Source organism: Lithobates pipiens, unplaced genomic scaffold (assembly GCF_037356315.1).
Source record: "Lithobates pipiens isolate NorthernLeopardFrog02 unplaced genomic scaffold, aLitPip1_a1.2 Scaffold_3, whole genome shotgun sequence".
Classification (NCBI taxonomy): domain Eukaryota; kingdom Metazoa; phylum Chordata; class Amphibia; order Anura; family Ranidae; genus Lithobates; species Lithobates pipiens.
Window position 1 is genome coordinate 252,698,516 of NW_027507790.1, and position 21,006 is coordinate 252,719,521.

At 42.3% G+C, this 21,006-nt stretch overlaps 1 protein-coding gene across 2 annotated transcripts in view; it reads left to right on the forward strand.

Annotated features, from left to right (window-relative positions):
• The window catches only part of CTIF (cap binding complex dependent translation initiation factor), a 361,752-nt gene that overhangs the window by 93,474 nt on the left and 247,272 nt on the right, over positions 1-21,006 (forward strand). For both annotated transcript variants that reach the window (XM_077463042.1, XM_077463043.1), the window contains exons 5-6: positions 15,409-15,482; positions 17,998-18,102. In XM_077463042.1, coding sequence (XP_077319168.1) covers positions 15,409-15,482; positions 17,998-18,102 — 179 coding nt within the window. The remainder of the gene's footprint in view (positions 1-15,408; positions 15,483-17,997; positions 18,103-21,006) is intronic.

Genomic DNA, 21,006 nt, shown 5'->3' on the forward strand with positions numbered 1-21,006 from the left:
GGATACAGTGAATGGAGGATACTTAAATGTAGTTGGTGAGGACCTTGTGTGCATAAATACTGAAAGGCGGTTGGTTTATCAAGAGTCAAGGTTGGAGGTTTAGAGTGAAAGAAATGCCTAACCTGCAAATAAAAATGGAAAAGTTTGGGGGGTATATCAAATTTCTCACGTAGAGTATCAAAAGTATATAATCTCCACGTGATAGGATGAACCAGATTTCGGAGTTGGAAAAGAGGGGCACGAAGCCATGGGAAAACCCTGCCTAGGGACATACTGTCTGGTATGGTTGGGTTAAATAACACATTCACGAGGGGAGGGCAAGGTGAGGCAGGATGATAACCCTTGAGGCATTTACGCCAAATGGTTAAGGTGAAAGTCATTGGAGCAGAGTACATTGACATTTGAAAATGGGGATCTGCAGCTTTAGTTTCAGCTTAAATTGGGCCAAGCTGACCCAAATAAACTATTTCCCTCTCTAACATATGCAGCTGCTGGGTGTGCTGTATAAACTGTATGTAGCTGAGTCTACATACTGTATACAGCAATGTGTTCTGAGTGTGCCACGGGCCCTTCTTGAGTCACACCCAGAAGAAGATACCAGCGCTTTGAGCGACTTCAGCCATTCATAGGCAGCTTTGTATTCTATCAATAAATACAAAGCTCCCTCTGATTCAGGAGTCAGGAAGACGGATAGTGATTTTCACATTCTCTGAGTCAGCCAGAGAAAGCTTTGTATTAATTGATAGAATACAAAGTTACCTATGAATGGCTGTGCGCCACTCAGACTGAATATTTTGTTCTGTTCGTGAGACCAGAACGGCTCGTCTTGCACCCCGGAACAAAGTGCTTCTATGTAGCCTCAGCTATGTACACTTTATACAGCACACCTAACGGCTGCACGTTCGTGAGAGAAATAGTTCATTTGGGCCTGCTTGGTCCGAACAAATGATTTATACTGAAACTAAAGCTGGAGATCAGCTTTTAAAAAGCTCACCCTCGTGCAAATAAAAACCCACCTTGCTACCTCCCGTCCACCAATTGTTTTTTTTTAAAACAAATGAGAACTGATGAGCCATTGCTGCAGTCCAGGCCTCTTGCCGACTGGGCTTGGTACCGACCCTTCCATGTGATGTTATGGGCTGATGAAGTCTTCATGACCTTGAAAGGAGCCCACCTGTAGGCCCAGTAGGAAGTGTCCATGTCACAGGACAGCACTCAAAGAAGGGCCCTCCTGATCTGCAGTGAGGAAGAAAGTTTGAACTCAGCATGTCACGTGACCACCAATTCAGGTAAATATGTGAAATTAGGTATTGCTTTTTAATTGGATCGCCCCTGCCTGTGACATTCTGGGACGCAAAGATGACGTCACAATGCCTCCATAATATTTATAAATATTATGTAGAATAACATTTAGGTGATGACTGGGGAAGAGGAGGTAACCCTGGCTGGATGCAATATTCCCTATGCACACGTTCAAGAAAATGGCTGTTCAGTAATGCTGGGTGCTGGAATTACTATAGGCTGGAGACCGTGACAATCAAAGTGAAGAAGTGTCATCAGCACGCCAAGGATTCCTCAAAAGGGTCCAAAGCTTAATTTTCATGGTCATATGATAAACATACAGCTGAGGAACAGGGGAGTGATGAAAAAAAAAGCAGACCTATAGCTTTGCACAGAGGGTCCACTTTAAAAATATATAACTGTCAGATTAGGTAGGTGAACAATTAGGTGGTGGCAGGGGAGGGACGTTGACCCTGGCTGCGTAATATTAACCACGTAACCTCTGGAAGGTTTACTCCCCCTTTATGACCAGGCCATTCTTTACGATACGGTACTGCCTTAGTTTAACAATTGCGCGGTCGTTCGACGCTGTACCAAAATAAAATGTATGTCCTTTTCTTTCCCCCATACATAGAGACTTCTTTTGGTGGTATTTGATCACCACTACGGTTTTTATTTTTTTCGCTATACACAAAAAAAGTCCCAACAATTTTTGAAAAAAAAAACAGAAAAACAATATTTTTTACTTTCTGCTATAAAACTTATCCAAGAAAAAAAAATGTAAAAAATCAAAGTACTTCATCAATTTAGGCCAATATGTATTCTGCTCCATGTTTTTGGTTAAAAAAAAAGCGTCTAAAAACGATGGGATTTTTTATTTAATTTTTTTAATTATTATTATTATTATTTTTTACCAGTAATGGTGGCGATTAGCGATTTATAGTGGGACTGAGATATTGCGTCAGACAAATCAGACTTCTAACTGATACTTTTTTGATTTGATTTCATTTGTGGACCGTTGACGCTAATACAGTCAAACCAATCAATATACGCTTATTGCGATCGATTTTTTTTTTTTTTTTTTACCAAAAATATGTAGAATATGTATCAGGTTTTTTTTTGTATACATGTTTTTGGGGGATATTTATTATAGCAAAAAGTAAAAAATATTGTGTTTTTTTTTTTTTTTTAATTGTTGCTCTTCTTTTTTTTTTTTTTTTTTTTTTATAGCGCAAAAAATAAAAACCGCAGAGGTGATCAAATGCCACCAAAAGAAAGCTCTATTTGTGTGTGTGTGTGGGGGGGGGGGGGGGGGGGCGCGCATGTCAATGTTTGGGTGCAATGTCGTACGACATTGTCAGTTAAAGCGACGCAGTGCCGAATCGCAAAAATTGCTCTGGTCATGAAGGGGGTAAATTCTTCCAGGGCTGAAACAGTTAAGCGCAGCGGTTCCAGCCACTGTCCCTCTGCTCATTAGAGTTTATAGCAGCAGGTGCCACTAGCTCCCGCTGCTATTAATCAAATCCTGTGACACTGGAGCGGGGTCAAGTCCCTGCTATCTGTGTCAATGGACGCAGCAGCGGGACTCGGGAGCGAGCCTTCACAGGGTGCCCCTAGGGAAAGCAGCTTTCCGAGGGGCCTGGAGCACTGGCGAGGGACCCGAGAAGAGGAGGATCGGGGCGGTTCTGTGCAAAACCATTACAGAGCAGGTAAGTATAACATGTTTGTTATTTTATAACATGCCAGAAAAGCTTTAATGCTTTTTTGGCACAGGGGAAAAAAAATTAAGATATTGCTTTTTGTATTTTTTTTATTTTTATTTTGCACTGCTCTTTTCAGTTGCTTGACTTTTCCCAGCACCGTCTTCACATTTACTGCTAACTTTTTTTTAATTTTTTTTTATCGGCACCTTCCCACCCAATCTCAGACATTCTACCTGCGAGATGGAACGATTAACGCACTCAGCCTTTTGTCTTCCTGAGCGCCGGCTCTGCTCTTCCCTGTAATTAGTTATTAATTAAATGTCAGCTGTGTGATTAAATGCCAAGGAAAGTATGCTGAGGAACGGCATTAATGGTCCCTACTGTACAGAAGCCACACAACACCTTGTTATGGGAGGTTTTACAGGGTAATGGATTACTGGTTCCTGTTAATGACATAGCTAAGACATGCCTAGTTAATTAAAGCAGACCTGCATTTAATATATATATATATATATATATATATATATATATATATTAATATAAAAAAACTTAAAACGGGACCACTGTTTTTTTTTTTTTTTTTTAAATCTTAGTTCACTTTTTGTAGCATAATTTAAAGTAGAATTCCAGGATAAAGCTAACTAATATCAAGAGCACTCCCTCTCCACCCCCCCCCCCCCCCCACACTAACACTGACCAACCTGTGCATGAAAGATCTACACCAGGGATATACAATTAGCGGACCTACAGCTGTTGCAGAACTACAAGTCCCATGAGGCATAGCAAGACTCCGACAGCCACAAGCATGACATGCAGAGGCATGATGGGAATTGTATTTTTGCAACAGCTGGAGGTCCACTAATTGCAGGTTCCTGATCTACACTCACCGGACACTTTATTAGGTACACCTTGCTAGTACTGGGTTGGACCCCCTTTTGCCTTCATTCTTGGTGGCAGAGATTCAACAAGGTGTTGGAAACGTTCCTCAGATTTTAGTCCATAGTGACCTGATAACATCACACAGTTGCTGCAGATTTGTCAGCTGCACATCCATGATGGGAATCTCCCGTTCCTCCACATCCCAAAGGTGCTCTATTGGATGAGATGTGGAGAGTGTGGAGGCCATTGGAGTACAGTGACCTCATTGTCCAGTGGTGAGATGATTGGATCTTTGTGACATGGGGCATTATCCTGCTGGAAGGAGCCATCAGAAGATGGGGACACTGTAGCCATATAGGGATGGACATGATCAGCAACAATACTCAGGTAGGTCGTGGTGTTTAAACGATGCTCAGTTGGTACTAAGGAGCCCAAAGTGTGCCAAGAAAATACCCCCATACCATTACACCACCACCAGCCTGAACCAGTGATACAAGGCAGGATGGATCCATGCTTTCATGTTATTTACACCAAATTCTGACCCGACCATCTGAATGTCGCAGCTGAAATCGAGACTCATCAGAACAGGCAACGTTTTTCCAATCTTCTATTGTCCAATTTTGGTGAGCCTGTGCGAATTGTAGCCTCAGTTTCCTGTTCTTAACTGACAGGAGTGGCACTCGGTGTGGTGGTCTGCTGCTGTAGCCCATCTGCTTCAAGATTCGATGTGTTGTGCATTCAGAAATGGAATTCTGCATACCTTGGTTGTAAGGAGTGGTTATTTGAGTTACTGTTGCCTTTCTATTATCTGGAACCAGTCTGCCCATTCTCCTCTGACATCAACAAGTCGTTTTCCTCCACACAACTGCCCCTCACTGGATATTTTCTCTTTTTTGGACCATTCTCTGTAAACCCGAGAGATGGTTGCGTGTGAAAATCCCAGTAGATCAGCAGTTTTCGAAAAACTCAGACCAGTCCTTCTGACACCAACAACCATGCCACGTTCAAAGTCACTTAAATCCTCTTTCTTCCCCCTTCTGCTGCTCAGTTTGAACTTCAGCAAGGTGTCTTCACCACGTCTAGATGCCTAAATGCAGTGAGTTTCTGCCACGTGATTGTCTCATTAGCAATTTGTGTTACCAACCAATTAAACAGGTGTACCTAATGTATATACTTGCCCATTTTCATATCACACTGGTCTGGTCATGTAATCTCCTGTGTCAGCCAGCGAAGGCTGCAGGGAAGAGGAGTGAGTGCACGACAATGACTGGAATATCTGGGAGTGATATTGACCCCCATACGCTCCTATGGCCCATCTGTTGTCTCCGCTCCCTCCTCTCCCCTGCAGCCACTGCTGGCTGACACAGGGGAGTCAGATCATGTGACAACAGATGGGTGACATCACCACTCACAGGCATTCCAGCCGTTGTTGAACGCTCGCTCCTTTCCCCTGCAGCCAGCGTGACTAGACTGTAGACGCCTGCAAACAGGTGAGTATATAAATTTTTCTTACACAGGCTAGTTGGTGTAGATGTTAGTAGGGTGGAGGGACCATTTTTAAAATTAGTTGTGTTCATCCTGGAATTCTAATGTAAGTTTTCATAATGAAATGAAGCATTCGGCATGCCATTTTTTGCACACAAGGTGCCTGATGGCTGCCATGGGCCTACTCCAGCACTTAAAGAAGTTTGTAACATTCCACAAAATGGGGTCTTACAACCAGCATTCACTTTAATGTCAAATTTCAATTACATTTTAGTCATAGCCGTTATAGAGTATATAGAGTATATGTGTGTGTGTGTATATATATATATATATATATATATATGTAATTATTGTGATCCAGCGCACAGGTGCTGCCCAGTAGCAGTAAAAGCAGTGCTAAATCTTTCAACCAATTACTAAGTTGCTGCATTTGTACACTCCAAAATCCAATATAAAGGAATAGTAGTGGTAAAAATAAAGCACTTGTGGGTTTAACTGATCATTTTTTTTGTATGATTCTCCTTTAAGGAGGTGTGGCTGGGGGTGTGTCCTATGCCTACATCCATTTGTTTATAGGTGTCCCTCGCTCCCATCTCAAAAAGTTGGGAGGTATGCCCATATACTTACTATGGGACATCTGTTGTCCGCTGTCCATCCTCACCCCTGAAGTTGGTGCTGGGAGCCGATCATGTGATATGATCAGAGCTCCCCCGAGAATAGGTAAGTATGCATGCCTTTCCCTTACAAGGTAGGTAGTTTTGGCCTTAGAAGGGGGAGGGAGGAGGTTTAAGCTTAGTTAAGTTTTGACCGGACTGCTACTTAAAAAAAGAAAAAAAATTGCACCTGCAGCATTTTTGGCAATGCAGCACACCATGGTATGTTCATTGTGGTGTGCTAGCAGCTACTAGATGTATTGGAATACCATTTTAAATGAATGGTGCCACAACCCAATGTACTTTTTAATTAATATGCATTGCAGTAACACACTGCATCACGCCCTTTCCTGCAATGCACATGTATGGAACCAGCTTTAAAGTGGAAGTAAACCCTCCTATTGTTTTCAGCCAAGGAAGCTGCCATCTTGGCCTCTGTTTAGTCTTCAACTGCCATGATGTTGCACATGTGATCAGTTATTAGACATGTGCAATTTGTTTCATTCTGAATTAGTTTTTTAACGAATTTTGACCAATTACTTCGGAAATATCCAAATTAACGAAAACCCATTTAACACATTTTTTTCAAATATTTGTAAATTCATTAATTCATACATTCGTAAATTCGTCAGTTCATACGTTTGTCAATTAGTAAATTCGGAAATCTGAAATAATAATAATTAACTTATAATAACTAAACTATTAAATTATAGTTATTGTGAACACGGCTCTTCCACTATACAAGGCCACCTATCTTTCGCGAGGCTGCGGAGCCAAGTTTCACAAAGTATGGGACATATGGACGGAGTCGCGAGACACCAATGCTGACTCGATTGCTGACTGACAGAGTTTCATTAGAAATTAGAGGAGGCGTTCTAAGGTATTGACACTTCTGTAGCCCTGGATCTTTCCTTCCAGGGGCAGCAAGGGGTTGGCTGGGGGAGGGGAATGCTTGCATGTTTCATCCTGGGATTGCTTACAGCCTCCAGTAGAGCATGAGCGAACTTGAAATTTGTCCTGAGTGATGAGCAGTGGTGCTAGAGTGTACGGTGGGTTTTTGGTTGTATACGCCAGTGGCGGTATCATGGGGGGGGGTTTGTTGTTCCATGTTTGTTGACTCAGGAGGGTGTAGTAGTAATCAGCCTGGGTATGCCCAATAGGCTGTAAGTTGTTTTAAGTTTTATTTGCAAATCAATAAAAAAAAAAATAATTATAGTTATTGTAATTTCCTTTCAAATTTGGCTGTTAGTGAACGTGTAACAAATACAAATGTATCCGAAGTTACAAATTATCCAAAATAATGAATGCCGTATCTAATGGAACGTAATGATTAATAATAATAATAATAATAATAAAGAACAATAATAACAATGAAACTTTTTTTTATTAACTTGCTCCGTTCTATTTGTTTAGATGTGGCATTCGTTATTTTAGATAATTTGTAACTTCAGATAAATTCGTATTTGTTACGTTCACTAACAGCCAAACTTAAAAGGAAATTACAATACCTACAATTTAGTACGTTAGTTACATTTTCGAATTTCTGAATATTTTCGAATTTCTGAATATTTTCGAATTTCTGAATATTTTCGAATTTCTGAATATTTGAATTTCTGAATATTTGAATTTCTGAATATTTGAATTTGAGCGTTCGAATTTGTGAGCGTTCGAATTTGTGAGCTTTCCGAATGTACGAATTTACGAATTGCAATCATAACGAATGATCTGAAAAACGAAAAAGAAAAAAGCGAATGAAACTAAAACACATTTTTTGGCAGTGCACATGTCTATCAGTTATGACACCAGCCATTGTATGGTTTGACAGTTTGGTTGAGAGCACATCCAAGGTGACAGTTACATTTTCGGCACATGCTGGGGATGTAACTGTTTTTTTTAAACTCTAAAATCGATGGGTTTTCCACTTTGAAGAGGTGATCTCAGCAGATAGGTGATGGTTTGGACACTGTATGCCTACAGGCTCCAGGGATACAAATACAATCCTGTTTTGGGTAAATGACATCTCTGGAGCTTTCAGGCCTCCTGCAGAACAGTAGCGCCCCCTGGGACTTGGTGTCTGTATTCAAGATCAATCTCGCAGGATGTTACATGTAAAGCTATGGCGGTAAGGCGGCACAGTAGTGGAAGTCTTGGGGATAGGCCAAAAAGAGGTTCGTCTTTGGGCATGGATAGGCTGAGCTGTGGAAGAACTAGAAGTCCCAGCATGCCTTGTCAGCCAGTGAGTCAACCCGGATCTTGTCTGGTCTGCGACATGAAATGGTTAATGGTCCTCTGTTCACAGCTAGGCTGAGCGGTGTCTGGGCCCAGTGTGTGCTGATGTAGCAGTAGCACGTAGATCAATACAACATAAAAGCCACTATATTTAATTACTGTTGTAATTTAGAGCTTTATCGGTCCGCAAGGAGTGTGAGGCAGCAATTGTTTCTGTGCTGCTTAATAAACTTTGTCCTATGGGCATGTGACAGACCAGTGCAGCCATCTAGTGAGCCTGAGCTAAAAATCTGCAAAGTGTGAGGTTCAGTTAGAAGTTGGAAGGCAGCGCCATCTAGTGTATGCTAACCATAATGCACCCTTTTGAATATCTAAGTCTTCACTTGGCTTTTCTAGAAGCAGACACGAGTAGAACACAAGATAAGCAGAAGAGATGCATGTTTGTTTCAGGTCAGTGACTAAGGCCTCATACACACGATACAATTGTTGTCAGGGGATTGTCTGTTGACAGACTGTTGTCCTAAAATCTTTACATTAGTACACTCCTTTTACAATTGTTCTCCAATTTTCGGCCAACAAATGATGGATGACAGGCTAGTAAATTTTCGGCGGATAACGGCTTGATTTTCGCATGGTCAGTACACAAATTCATCCCACAAAAGTTGAAAGTACAAACACACATGCTCGGAATCGGTGCTCACTAAACACAAAATTAGCAGAAGGGGCCCAAAGGGTGGTGCTCAAGAGCTGAAATTCCTCGTAGTACATGACTACGTTCGTGTTTGTGGTACGACAATTGTGTACCGTTTGTATGCAAGACAAGATCCTGGCACACGCCATTTTGACAAAAATCTGTTCGGTTGGCCAACAATCGTAACGTGTGTATGAGGCTTTAGTCTCAAGGTGATGCATTTTATGGGGGAGATCTACAGTGGCAGCCTGTACCTTTCTGTAAGTAAAAGTTAAATGACCGTGGCCATCATTCAACCTGGAAGGAGGCCAGCGGCAGAGTTTTTGTGAAGGACAGCACTGAAAAATAACAATGTTACAATAAAAGCTGCATTTTTTTGTTATTTTACTATTATTATTATACAGGATTTATATAGTGCTGACCGTTTACGCAGCACTTTATATTAATAATTCCAGGCATTGGGATTCTGTACATCAGGGGTGCTTAACCTTTTTGAAGACCGAGGGCCACTTAAGTGATTTGGTAACCGGTCGCAGGCCACGATGAAATTGAATGAATGGTTCAGAATTACAAACTTTTTTATTTGAAATGGCTTAACCCCTTCCCGCCGAGTGTACGCAGATGTGTGGCCTCAGCTTTCAGGGGTTATACCGGGATGATGCCCGCAGCTGCAGGCATCATCCCGGTACCGTTGTTTAGAGCGGGGAAATGGCTTTCCAGGGATAACAACCAATGCGGCTAAAAACCGCTAGGCTGTTATCACGGAGGAGCGGGAGGGGACGACCCCCTCCCGCTGCTCTGATCGAGCCTCCTGTCCCACTGGGAAACCCGATCGATGATCCGGCTCTTCCGGCGCCTACTGACAGACTGTAACGAAACCAGAAACGGCTTTTGTTCCAGTCCCGTGATTGTAAACACTTCCTGTTTACTCGGCTGCCAATGGCACCGGTTTAAAAAAAATATACAGTATTCAGAATCGCGTAAAACAGCGATCTGAATACTTTGAAGTGCAAAGGAGGGATTGGGGCTCTTTTATACCCCCGATCCCTCCATAAAGAGTACCTGTCACCACCTAATACTGTCGCAAGGGATGTTTACATTCCTTGTGACAGCAATAAAAGCAATTTTTTTTTTTTAAACACAATTTAATAATATAAAAATAAACAAAATCAATAAGAAAAAAAAGTAAAGATTTTAAAGCGCCCCTGTCCCTGCGAGCTCGTTCAACAAAGAAAACGCATACGGAAGTCGCGCCAGCATATGCAAACGGTGTTCAAATCACACATGTAAGGTATCGCCGCGATCGTCATAGTGAGAGCAATAATTATAGCACTAGACCTCCTCTGTAATGCAAAACTCTAACCTGGTAACCGGAAATTTTTTTTTAAAGCGTCGCCTATGGAGAATTTTAGGTACCGAAGTTTGTCGCCGTTCCACGAGTACGTGCAATTTATAAAGCGTGACGTGTTTGGTATTTACTTACTTGGCGTCACATCATCTTTCATATTATACAAAAAAATTGGGCTAACTTTACTGTTTCATTTTTTTTAAATTCATGAAAGTGTCCCTTTTGCCAAAAAGTTGCGTTTTAAAGCATAAATACTGTGTGACATAATATATTGCAACAGTCGCCATTTTATTCTCTAGATTCTCTGCTAAAATATATATGTATGTGTGGGTGTATATGTATGTGTGTGTATATATGTGTGTGTGTGTGTGTATATATATATATATATATATATATATATATATATATATATATATATATATATATATATAAAATGTATGTTTGGGGGCACTTTTCCAAGTGAAAAACAGAATGTGCCAGAGAAGGCCGCGTGGGCCTCCTGGAGCATAGGGCAGGGTCACTCTTACAAACCTTACACTATAAAAGTGGTTGAGGGCGGTGTAGTAAAAACCTGTCTCAACTATGGGGTTTTACTGCCAACCAAATAATAATGGAAGCATGGTTTGAGGTTGAAGGCCACATCAGAGGGCTCCGAGGGCCACAGGTTGAGGCTATCAGCCTGTTATGTCATATACATATACATTGTTTCAAGCTGGACCATTGTAACTATGTAGAGTAGAGGTGTACTGTACGTACTGACTCCTATCCTCCATATTGATTAGCGGTTCCAAATTAACAACTACTGCAGTAGGGAACAGACACAAAAGATACACTCAGCATCTTTCCAAATAACTGTTCTGCTTTATTATGACGCAATTGAAGGTTTTTATACACATGATTACATAGGTATCACATTTTTTTTTTTAAAAGGTGTTTATTTTAAAATATTTTTGAACATACATACAGCATATAAGGCAAACAGTACATAAGTCAAGGAGTCTCCCTCCAGAGGTGAATACAGAGGCAACAATAAAGACGCCTCGTTGGAGTAAACCAAACTGCTACCATTATATGCAAAAACACAGAGAAACCCCAACAAAACAAAGACACAACAACAGACATGCCAACATTCGCGCACACACACCCATCACACTCACACCTGTCACCGTCCCCCCTATGCAGTATCATTTCAACATAAATAGCTGCCATATAAGGTCATACAGTAGCAAATTACCACCCCGTTTCGTTCCCCCCCCATACCCGGGACCACCATCCACAAAGCCCAAACCTCCGGCCCTACCCCCGCAGCCCCCCCAGGGGGTCCTGCGAGGACAGGAACGTCCCCCAAAATGATCCAGAAACATCCAACCATGGTTGCCACACCTTATGAAACTTTTTCAAGCAAGCTCTGTGTTTATATACTATTTTAAATTTAGGGAGTTCACCATTAATAATACCATACAGTGATTGAATTTTGGGAGGAACATTGTCTTTCTAGTGCAATAAGATCACTTTACGTGCATAAAATAAAATGGTACGCAGAAGAGTCCGTTCTGACGCCCTGTGGACAAAGTCATTCAATATACCCAGCAGCCCCACCTCAGGGGTTTGAGGCACCGGGAGAGCAAGATGATCATCAAAGAATGTAAACAGGTCCGTCCAATACACATTTAGTCCAGGACAACTCCAAAACATATGAAATAGATCAGCATTATCGTGAGTACATCTAGGACACAAGGCATCAGTTCTCAAACCCATTCTAGCCAGTCTAGCCGGTGTGTAGTGCAGCTGATGAATAAACTTAAACTGAACATATTGGTCAGAAGTGCTGATAATATCCTGGAAGCAGGTTTCAGTAGTTTCCTCCCACCCCTCCTCTACCAGGGCAGGTATCAAACGCTTCCACTTCACAAAGGAATTACAAAATGGGTCTGCTCCTGCCCTGGAGAGGTGATCATAAAAAGTTGTAACCTGTTTAGTAAGATCCGGATAAGACATTAGGTCCTCCATAGGGGACTCCTGAAGCTCTACGTGCAGGGAACCAAACTGCGCCCGAATGGCATGTCTAAGAAGTAGATACTTATAGAAAAATGTATTATCTATTGAGAAGGTACCCTGTAAGTTTTCAAAGGATTCAAACTCATTTCCCTTGATGATGTGGGACAGGCGCAGAACATGCAGCCTAGCCCACCATTGGGAGTCTGGGTGCCCCTGTAGTTCAGGTACACTGGGATTGTCCCATATCGGTGTTTGTGGTGACCTGCCCGGGGTAGAAATAGAAAGAAGTTTTTCTCCCTCTCTCCAGGCCAGTAGACCCACCTCCATAGGGGAGAATCTAGAGCATCTAGAATGTAGGGCCCTGTGCAGTAACGTAGGTATCACATTAATATTACAATTGTACGTTTATGGTAACAAGGGGCGTAACATAGGCAGACTAATTGTAATCAGGACTCAAAAGAATGCAAACATGTACTGAAAAAATTATTATTGCTGTGTGCACAGTGAGGGCAGTGTGCAATACATACAAAATACAATACAATTATATACAGAACGTACAAATTTCCATTACAGTACTTAGTGGTCCAGCTTTAAACAATGTATCTATCATAACAGGCTGATACCTGCTGAGCGGCTGATCCCCCTGCATTGTGAATACAGGAGGTCAACAGCTCGGCACGGGCATCATTCAGAGAATGCTTTGCATTTACTATGATTGCAACTTTTTTTTTTTCTCAAGTAGTTGTAAACCTCAGACATGAAATATGAGTAAAGCATATCCCTCTATAGTGTGTTTTTCTGAATTCTCACACAAGCTTCATAAATTCTGGACTTTGAACAGATATCGAGAAGAGGAGACCTCAGATAAACTGGTACAACATATGTAGGAGGATTTGCTTCATCTCTGTGTATCAGGCCAGACACATTACTGGCTGTATGTAAGGGTTCACAACCACTTTCAGTGATTGGTCTGGTATGCCATATGCATCATTTCACTTTGATTTCGTAATATAAATCAAATATAATATAAATCTACATAAGCTATGTTGTTTCCTCTCTAATGTAGCTTGGGGCCTTCTTATTTTTGTCCTCACATCATTGTATGTTTTGTTACATGTATGTTCGTGCGGATAATATTGGAATAGTTTGAATTTTTCATATTGAAATGTTTTATATTTGTGACGACGTGTAGTTTACATGCCTTCCTAATTTTTTGTATAATAATGGATATCAAAAAATTTCTTGCAGATTTTTATGATTAACCTGACTTTGTCTATAACAGTTTATTGTGACTATACATATATCTGTATTTATATTATCTATTATGCATTTTTTCCTTATTATTTCTGATCTTTTTGCCTTTTATCGTACCATGGAGGAAGTTGCATCAAGTTTACAACCGTACATACGTTTTTCATACACTTATTGGTTTAAATTTATTGCTTTCAGTATATGTAAGGCCCCTTTCACACTGGGGCGGGAGCGGCATCGGCAGTAAAGTGGCGCTATTTTTAGCGCCGCTTTACCGTCGTCTTAGCGGCAGTATGTGGCCGCTAGCGGCCGAAAAAGGGTTAAAACTGCTTGGTATAGCCACGCTGCCCCATTGATTTCAATGGATAGGAGCGGTTGAATACACCGCTCCTTCACCGCTCCAAAGATGCAGCTAGCAGGACTTTTTTCACTGGAGTGAAAGGGGCCAGATTTTTTCAGGCGCTACACAGGCGCTATTTTTAGCGCTGTAGTGCCTGAAAAAAGCCCCAGTGTGAAAGGGGCCTTAGTTTGTGTTTTTTGCTTTTTGCCTCCCCCCTCCAGGTGTTTTTGGTTTTAGGCATTAACAAGGTCTGATCGTGTAGGGAGGTACTTTCTAATACGAATTCACATTTGATTGGTTGTTAATTTTTTATCTTCCTCTATAGATTATATATATATATATATATATATATATATATATATATATATATATATATATATATATATATATATATATATATATATATATATATATATATAAATAAAATGTGTATGTATGTGTATTTTTACATGGCGATAGTTTGCAATCACTTTAACCACTTAAGGACTGCCTCACGCCGACATACGACGGCAGAATGGTACAGCTGGGCACAAGCACGTACTGGTACGTGGGTCGGGAGCGCGCCACCGTCTGCGCGCTCCCGACCCCGTTCTGAGCTCCATGACCATGGCCGCGGGACCAGCGGAGCCGATCACGGCTGGTGTCCTGCGATCGGATCACAGAGCTGAGGAACAAGGAGAGGTCTGTGTAAACAAACCTCTCCCCGTGCTTCCCTTTGAGGCTGTCACCGATCGTCTGTTCCTTTTATAGGGAAGTACGATCAGTGACGTCACATGCCATGCCATGCCCCCCTACAATAAAAAAACACATAACGTCATACATAACACCTACACTGCCCCCTAGTGGCTAACTCCTTCACTGCCAGTCCCAAAAATGTGTCAAAAATGTCCGATGTGTCTGCCATAATGTCAGTCACAATAAATATCGCTGATCGCCGCCATTACTAGTAAAAAAAAATGTATAAAAATGCTATAAAACTATCCCCTATTTTGTAAACGCTATAACTTTTGCGCAAACCAATCAATAATCGCTGATTGTGAGTTTTTTTACCAAAAATATGTAGAAGAATACGTATCGGCCTAAACTGAGGAAAAAAAAGTTTTTTTTTTATATATTTTTGGGGGATATTTATTATAGCAAAAAGTTAAAAATATTGCATTTTTTTCAAAATTGTCGCTCTATTTTTGTTTATAGTGCAAAAAATAAAAACCGCAGGGGTGATCAAATACCACCAAAGGAAAGCTCTATTTGTGGGAAAAAAAGGACGTCAATTTTGTTTTGGAGCCACGTCGCACGCCCACGCAATTGTCAGTTAAAGGGACACAGTGCCGAATGGCAAAAAGGGGCCTGGTCCTTTGGCTACAAATTGGTCCGGGGCTGAAGTGGTTAAATGACACCGCAATGACACTTAGTAGGTGTGGGAAGCACTGGTATAATGAAGGATGGAATTGTGCATGGTCTTGGCCATATACAAAGCTGATCTCTCCCTGAGGTTCATTTATATTTCTTCTGTGTTAACAGTCTGTCAATGTTTGTCCCTCTTTCTTCAGAACGGAAATAAAGATGACTCCCCGAACATGCTTGGCACAGAGATTTGGGCAGCGAGCACATTTGATTCAATAAGGTAAGGATTAGAATTCTAAACCCTTCTCTTTTTTTTTTTTTTTAACCACATGCCGACTGGCGCACGTTGTCGCTGTGCCATCGCGTGCACTGGTAGGGACCTCCGTGAGTCCGATTGCGGGTCCCGTGGACTTTGATGGCCACGAGGATACCCGCAATTGTCTCACGGGGAGGAAGAACGGGGAGATGCTAATGTGACACTGATCAATCCCTGTGATTGGAGCAGAGATCAGTGACTTGTCATACACAGCCACGCCCCCCCGCAGTTAGAAACACTCCCCAGGGCTCACTTAACACCCACACTGCCACCTAGTGGTTAACCCCTTCACTGCCCGTGTCATTTACACAGGAATTACTGCATTTGTATAGCACTGATAGCTGTATAAATGACAATGGGGATATTTATTATACCAAAAAGTAAAAAATAATGCTTTTTTTTTTTTTCAAAATTGTCGCTCTTTTTTTGTTTATAGCTCAAAAAATAAAAACTGCAGAGGTGATCAAATACCACCAACGACCATGCAATTGTCGGTTAAAGGGACACAATGGCGAATCGCAAAAACTGCTCTGGTCTTTGACCTGCAAAATGATCCGGGCTTAACTGGGTAAATGGTAAACATGTCATACCTGCCTGCTTTGTGCAATGGTTTTGCAGAGCGCAGCCGTGAGACTCCTCTTCTTGGGTCCCCCACCAGCGCTCCTGGCCCCTCCTCTTTGGTGAGTGTTCCCATAGAAAGATGCTTCCTATGGGGGCACATAGGCAGACTCAATCCTGAGCCACGCTGCCAGCGTCCATAGACAGGTAGCGCAGCTCAGCCCCCCCCCATCTCCCTCATCACAGCTTTTGATTGACAGCAGCAGGAGCAATGGATCCCACTGCTACCTCTCTGTCTTGTGAGGGGAGAAAGAGCGAAGAGAGATGATGCTCTCATGCACAGCGCTAGATCAGGATTGGCTCAGGTACGTTTTTAGAGGTTGCCTCTAAATACTAAGTATATTAGTATAGTATATTAAGATTGCCTCCCTGTGCCTTGCAGCTTCACTTCCTGGTTCCCTACTGCGCATGCGCGATCCCACTGGTCCCTGCTGTCTTCTGGGACTTGTGTGTCTCCCAGAAAACAGCGGAGGGGGGATGGAGAAGGCGCCGGAAGTGGTGTAGATACCTGCGGGTGGCTCGGGTATTTATGCACGGAAGTGGGAGCAAAATACCTGTGCCAAATGTGACACTGGAGGGCGGGAGGATTCCGAAAAGTGTAAGTTCCATTTTTGGGTGGAATTCCGCTTTAATGCATCCTTTGTATTAAGGTGAAAAAACACCTTGCAGTCACCGGCCCCCTAGCCCCCCGTTTTACTTACCCGAGTCCCATATTTCCATCGTCGCGTCCCCGCCATCCCTCTCTCCATGGGTTCCCGGCTCTTGATTGGATAGATTGATAGTAGCACAGCCATTTGCTCCCGCTGCTGTCCGTCAAATGCAATGATGCGGGCCTCTATGGATGCCGAATGCTGGACTCGGGAGCGCGCCCGCAGCATAACCCCCTCAGGAGAAAGCTTCTCCAAGGGGGTTATCTAATGTGGAGAGGAGCCGTAAGAGCCGCCGAGGGACCCCAGAAATGGATGATCAGGGCCACTCTGTGCAAAACGAGCTGCACAGTGGAGGTAAGTATGACGTGTTTGTTATAAAAAATGATCCTTTAGTATCACTTTAAAGATGAACTCCATGCAAACAGAAAAAGATTAAATACTTTGAAGCGGTTTTACCTGCTGTAGGATTTGTGTTGCTATTCAGCCAGTCCTGACTTTTATATATAGCTATGATGTATAGCACAGCCTTATCTGGCAAGCGAAGAGACCTGTTGTTTTTTTCTCTGTTGCAGTTCAATAACACTTACAGGTCTTGTCCCTCCCCCTGCATGTGATTGGGCAGTGAAAGAAGAAGCATGAGAATGATGAATTCATATCTCTATCACTCTGCTCTCATCTTCAACGGCATGCTCATTCCAAGAACATGAGCAACTCCTTGTGCTGATTCTCCATTGGCTAATATGAGGTCACATTTCGGTGCTTGCACTACTAGCATTACATTACCTGCATAGCATCACACACTGCAACAGAAACACATTACTTTTATTTAGGAAGATTGTGCTCCACTAAAGGCTGTAGAGTCCTCTCTTCTCTCCCGGCTATCCATGGTGGTGAACCACCAGACATCCATCACATCAGTCCTTCAGAAACATGGAAAGAGAGCCGCTTTCCATCAAAGCCACTGTGAGTTTACTGTAAAAAAAGATGCAATAACAGAATTTGTTACAATAAACTCGGTGTGGGTGGCCTTCTCTCCCTTTCTATGTAGGATTAATATGATGGACATATTTTTTTTATTTTTTTTTAATAATGCAGAGGATAGAATATTTTTATTGTGTTTTAATGGCAATTTGTTCTCTCCCACAACTTTTCTTTTTACATGACATTCTGTTGCACTTATTGTATAACTTTATTTTTTTTGCTGTATTTAGCGGAGCGACGTGGGATTTGCAGCCAGAAAAACTGGACTTCACTCAGTTTCACAGAAAACTCCGCAACACCCCAAAGCACCCCCTGCCTCAAATAGACCGCGAAGGGTAACTACTATTATTACTTTTTCTTGCTCTGAATATATTCTGTGGGTACATATATTCAGTATTATGATATTGGTTTACCTGGAAGTCATTTGTATTGTGACTAGGGATGAGCTCAGGCGTGTTCACATGGAACACGTGCGGAGCCCGCCAGGAAGTCAGCGCAGCGCTGCGCTAATCACAGGCAATGAGGCATTGCCCGATCTCTGCAGCCACACATCCGGGCAATGTCTCACTGCCTGTGATTAGCGCAGCGCCCCGCCGACTTCCTGGCGGGCTCTGCACGTGTTCCATGCGAACACGCCTGAGCTCATCCCTAATTGTGACTTGCAAATTTTTTTTTTACATGCTTGCTGTTCCTTATTGCTTTTCATTTAAAGTTTTGCCACCACGTTAACCACTTAAAGTGGTTTGCCCATTTACAAAATAAATAAAAGTCAGCAGCTACAAATACTGCAGACACATTTACCTGTCCCAGGGTCCAGCCATGCAGGGGGATCAAAGCCCTGCTAGTCTCCCCCTCCGTTCGGCGGAGCCGGCATTGTGCCTGTATGCGCCCAGCTGTGAACCCACTGTGTATGCGCGAGTGGCGCCGCGCACCGTGAGTGGCCGCTCAATCATCTGAGACCTGTCATGTGTCCCAGATGATTGACAGGAGGGAGGGGCAGAGCTGAGCCTTTCCTGCGCCGAGGGGAAGTGATGTCACCAGCCCAGGCACTGAAGGAGGCAGACTATGAGGGACACCCTAGCAACAGCCATTTAGAGGTGAGTTAATAAATAAATTCTAATTTTTTTTTTTTTTTTTTTTTTTTTTAGGAATATTAATGATTTTTTTTTTTTTTTGGGGGGGGGGGGGACTCCACTTTGACTGCTCTATAGCATATTTGCTGCTACAGGATGGCCGTTCTGTGCAGAATTACACATATATACCTCCTGGTAGGAGGAAGCACTGCTTCTGCTATGATTTGTGTCAGAAACCATGAAATCAGACCGAGACAGAAGTACATTTAAATCACACTTGTTTAATAATAAAAGTAAAAAGAACAAACATAGTCAAAACATAGCCAAAGTTCAGTAACTGGAACGGATAGTCAGCCAAGCCAGAAGTCAGGGATCAACGTAGTGGAACATGAAAGCAGGATCTGGAGCCAGACTGGATGTTAGCAAAGCAAGTCTTTAACCACCTTCAGACCGGACCATTTTGCTGGTAAATGACCAGAGGTCTTTTTACAATTTGGCACTGCGCTGCTTTAACTGGTAATTGCGCGGTCATGCAATGTTGTACCCAAACAAAATTTGCGTCCTTTTCTTCCCACAAATAGAGCTTTCTTTTGATGGTATTTGATTGCCTCTGCGATTTTTATTTTTTGCGATATAAACGTAAAAAGACCGCAAATTTTGAAAAAAAATGATATTTTCTACTTTTTGTTATTAGAAAAATCCAATAAACTCAATTTTAGTCATACATTTAGGCCAAAATGTATTCAGCCACATGTCTTTGGTAAAAAAAAAAGTCAATAATTGTATATTTATTGGTTTGCGCAAAAGTTGTCACATCTACAAACTAAGGTACGTTTTCTGGAATTTACGCAGCTTTTAGTTTACGACTGCCTATCTCATTTCTTGAGGTGCTAAAATGGCAGGGCAGTACAAAACCCCCCCAAATGACCCCATTTTGGAAAGTAGACCCCCTAAGGAAATTGATAAGTGGCATGTTGAGCCCATTGAATATTTTATTTTTTTGCCTCAAGCGATTGAATAATGACAAAAAAAATTTTTTTTTTTTTTTTTTTTTACACAAAGTTGTCACTAAATGATATATTGCTCACACATGCTATGGGTATATGTGAAATGACACCCCAAAATAAATTCTGCTGCTTCTCCTGAGTACGGGGATACCACATATGTGGGACTTTTTGGGAGCCTAGCCGCGTACGGGGCCCTGAAAACCAAGCACCGCCTTCAGGCTTTCTAAGGGCGTATATTTTTGAGTTCACTTCTCACTACCTATTACAGTTTTGAAGGCCATAAAATGCCAAGATGGCACAAAACCCCCACAAATGACCCCATTTTAGAAAGTAGACACCCCAAGCTATTTGCTGAGAGGCATGTTGAGTCCATGGAATATTTTATATTTTGTCACAAGTTGCGGGAAAATTACAAACTTTTTTTTGTTTTTTGTTTTTTTCACAAAGTTGTCACTAAATGATATATTGCTCACGCATTCCATGGGCATATGTGAAATGACACCCCAAAATAAATTCTGCTGCTTCTCCTGAGTACGGGGATACCACATATGTGGGACTTTTTGGGAGCCTAGCCGCGTACGGGGCCCCGAAAACCAAGCACCGCCTTCAGGCTTTCTAAGGGCGTTACAGTTTTGAAGGCCATAAAATGCCATGATGGCACAACCCCCCCCAAATGACCCCATTTTGGAAAGTAGACACCCCTAAATTTAGGGGTACACTAGTGAGACTAGGTAATAAATGGCGGGTGCCCTGAAACTATAAAAAAAATAACTAACCAACCAGCGTCACCTGTAACAGTTATATGGTGATCACTGGTGAAAGGGTTAACTAGGGGGCAATCAGGGGGCTTTATGCGGTAGTATATGGGGGTCCCTGGCGCTATAAAAAGCTGCGGCGAACCTAAATACCTACCTGCCTAACTAGCGTCACCTGGACACTTATACAGTGATCAGAAAAACGATCGCTTATTAGGCTGGGTTCACACTGGAGCGATGCGGGAACGCCACGAATCCGCGGCGGGTTCCCGCATCGCATGCCTCCCGGCGGCAGTTCACACTGCCCTATGCGAACTGCTGGGAGTGTCAGTGAAATGTTAATGACACCCCCAGATCAGTTCGCATATCGCAGTGCGATCTGCAAACTCGGATCGCATGGTGTG